Here is a 3,443-nt window from a genome sequence, read left to right as displayed (position 1 = left end):
AGACCTTTTTAAAGTGTTGAAGAGCAAAGATGTCAGCTTGAGGACTAAGGTGTGCCTGACCCAAGTCATGGTGTTTTCAATAACCTCAGATGCATACAAAAGCTGGACAGTGAATAAGGAAGACAGTAGACGAATTGATGCATTTGAGTTATGGTGTTGGAGGAGAATATTGAAGGTGCCATGGGCTGCCCAAAGAACCAACAGATCTGTGTTGGAAGAAGTGCAGCCAGAGTGCTCCTTGGAGGCCAAGATGGCCAGACTTCATCTCTCAAACTTCAGACAAATTGTCAGGAGGGATCAGTCTCTGGAGAAGGAGATCATTGGTAGGGTGGAGGGTCAGAGAAGAAGAGTAAGACCCCCAGCGAGATGGATTGGCATAGTGGCAGCATCATTGGGCTGAAGCATGGCAACAATTGTGAAGTTGGCCCAGGATTGAGCAGTGTTTCGTTCTGCTGTGCATAAGGTTGCTGTGAGTCAGTACCAACTCAATGGCACCTAACAACAACAACAATTCTGCTAAAGTCGCATAACAGACCACCCATCTCCAATGGGACTAAGAGCCACAGGGATAGAGGTTAGTATTCACAAAACCTCCTTCTGATGTGGTGCTGTAGAGTAGGCACTGGACTGTGAACCACAAGGTCAGCAGTTCAAACCCACCAGCTGCTTCTCAGAAACGCTATACAGGGTCACTGTGAGTCAGAATTGCCTCAATGACCTGTGACAATTTAACCCATAATCTTCCACCCTCTGGTTCCCCAAAATTCACCCCGTCACATCACCCCCAAAGTCTGAAATCGTCTCCAGGTCTCATCTGAATAACGTAAACCAGATACTGGTGAGGTTTTAGGCATGTTACATGCTGGTAGAAAAAAGTGACTTGTTTTCGGAGTACAGTAGTCAAACAGGCGCTGGTAGACATTGAAGGAAACGAGGACACCAAGCAAATCCAAACCCCAGCAGGAAAAATGACGTTAGCTGTCAGCCTTCGAGAGCGGTCCTCTCTTCTCTAAGACCATTGGGGAAATGGGCCTGTCTCCGGCTCTGGGTGTTGGCTGTGCCCTCTGGATTCTGAGTGGAGAGCCCTTAGCTGTGGGCTTCAGTTCTGCCTTCTAGGCTTATCGGGATGGTCCCTCTGTTCCCTGCGCTCTGTGCGGCCCCGTTCTCCTAGTGTAGCCTGACCTCAGAAGGAGGCGCGTTGTTCTGCCCTCTGGGCATGACAGCCACTCTCCTTGGGTTGTAGCTGGTAGACCCATTGCCCCGATAGACCTTAACCTGCAGCTCCACACTCCAAAGTTGGCAAAGAATCGACACTGAAACGGAGGAGGCTGGGACCCCACCTCAGACCCGAGACTGTCGCCCAGCCTTTGAAACCACGAAGCCCCTGCTGCCTGTGCCCCTTCCTCGAGCTCTGCTGTCTCTTGGAGGGTGATACATGTAGCTCTTTTCGCCTGTTTCCTGCCTGTAGAATTCCAAGAGTTAAACAACACTGTTTTCTTTGCTTCTTTTTCTGTCCCCCTCAGTCTAAGCTGAAGGATTTTCCACTGTGGCGCTTGGCTAGACCTGTCTGTCACAGACTTAATCTCTTTAACAAAAGCTTGTGTAGCCATGTTGTTGGTGAACATTTTAGAACGCATTCATATCCTTAGTGGTACCATGGTGCTGGTGGTAGTTATGTGCTGTGGAGTCGGTTCCGACTCATCACGACCCTGCACAGGGTTTCCGAGGCTGTAAATCTTTACTGGAGCAGAAAGCCTCATCTTTCTCCTGCAGAATAGAATTCTTCAAATCTTTCAGTTATGTTTTCAGTTTGCATAGTTCATTTTTAAGTATCTTTTTGTCTCTTGCAATTTACTCTAAGTGTTAGGAGTCTCGTCAACCAGACAGCCAGGTTCACCACTTCCAAGTTCTGCCTTTGACCAGACATTTGAATGTAATCCCAACAAGTTCCTCCATGGTCCTGTCACGTCTCTCGCTGCCTTTTAGCCTCGCCAGAAGCAGCGCACTCAGTGTCCATGTTTCTAACGGTATTCTGTTGCTGACACCACATGTCCTCTTAGACAGTGGGCAGTGGCGCTCCTCACTTCCTTCTGCCCTTGATGTCCACATTTCTGCCAGCTGTCTCTTCAAGGCAATCTACGTTTGGACCTAAAACTCCTCCAGCCTGCACCCACTACCCAATTCCAAAACGGATTCCACCTTGTGTGTGTATGTGAGGGCAGCAGAGTCCTCCCCTAATACAGATTGTCTTAGTTACCTTGTGCTGCTTGTAGCAGATGCCGTAGATGGGTGGTCTTAACAAATTCATGTTCTCACAGTTCATTATAGCGAGTCATGTACAACAGAGCAGACCACTGCCTAGTCCTGAATGTGCCACCTTCACAATTGTGACGTTTGCGCCATTTCTGCTGCCCTCACAGTTTAGGACTAGAGTGCCACCTCTGGGGGGAGGCCCCATATCGCTTCAACTGCTGCTTCCTGGTTCCTTGCAGATCTCCCTGTGTCTTGGAATCCATCTTAACCCATTTCTCCTCTGCTGGTGTAATCTCTCTTATATCTGGAGACTGAAGAAGTGTTTCTGTGCTGTGTGACATGACGTCTAGAAGTGTCCAGGACAGGGGACAGTGTGTGTGTGGTATGTCTGCCCACCCACACCAAAGGCCTGTCTCCACTCCTCTGCAGGTACATCCACCGGCCCTGCCTACAAGTGCTCGAAGCTGTGTTGGTGGCTGCCGTCACCGCCACGGTGGCCTTTGTGATGATCTACTCCTCCCGGGACTGCCAGCCTCTGCAGGGCAATGCCATGTCCTACCCACTCCAGGTGGGAGTCAGGGGCCCGCAGTGTCTAGGGGGATCCTGGCTTCCAGGCTAAGCGAGAAGGGCTCCAGGGACAGTGTGGCTCTGCGGGTTGACGCCTCCCCAGAATAACTCTCAGCTTGTGAAGGGCAGGGAGGGTGACCAGGTGTCTCTCCAAGAGGAAGGGGCCTCCGTCCTCAGACATGGGGACAGACTGACTATGTCCTGGCAGAGGACAGCGGTGGGCACTGAGATCCATCCACATAGGGGAGCACGGGTTGGCCACTGAGAGAAAGTGCTGCCACACTGCGACATGGACGAACCTGGAAATGGTGCTGAGCACAAGTCCATTTTCCTGGGCTGACTCAGAAGTGCACCTTAGCACGTCACTGGGTCTCTCTGGGAGCAGCTGGTGGTGAGCAGTTGAGCGCGTAAATGCTGGCGCAACCAGGATGCCCGAAGAAGCCAGAGGATTCCGTGCTGTGTGACAGGACTTGTAGGAAGGGTTCAGGACAGAGAATCATGGGAGTATGAAGTAGGCAGTGCTGTGTGACAGAGAACCACAGACACAGGAAGTATACCTATTTCCTGTATACTGGTGCTGTGTGAGGGAACCATGGGGACAGGAAGTAGGCAGTGCTGTGTGA

At 50.9% G+C, this 3,443-nt stretch overlaps 1 protein-coding gene across 2 annotated transcripts in view; it reads left to right on the top strand.

Moving 5' to 3' along the window:
- The window catches only part of CLCN7 (chloride channel, voltage-sensitive 7), a 29,840-nt gene that overhangs the window by 22,067 nt on the left and 4,330 nt on the right, over nt 1-3,443 (top strand). For both annotated transcript variants that reach the window (XM_006873853.1, XM_006873852.1), the window contains one exon: nt 2,683-2,821. In XM_006873853.1, the coding sequence (XP_006873915.1) occupies nt 2,683-2,821 (139 nt within the window). The remainder of the gene's footprint in view (nt 1-2,682; nt 2,822-3,443) is intronic.

Source organism: Chrysochloris asiatica, unplaced genomic scaffold (assembly GCF_000296735.1).
Source record: "Chrysochloris asiatica unplaced genomic scaffold, ChrAsi1.0 scaffold00257, whole genome shotgun sequence".
In the NCBI taxonomy this organism is placed as follows: domain Eukaryota; kingdom Metazoa; phylum Chordata; class Mammalia; order Afrosoricida; family Chrysochloridae; genus Chrysochloris; species Chrysochloris asiatica.
This window is presented reverse-complemented; position numbering and strand designations above follow the sequence as displayed.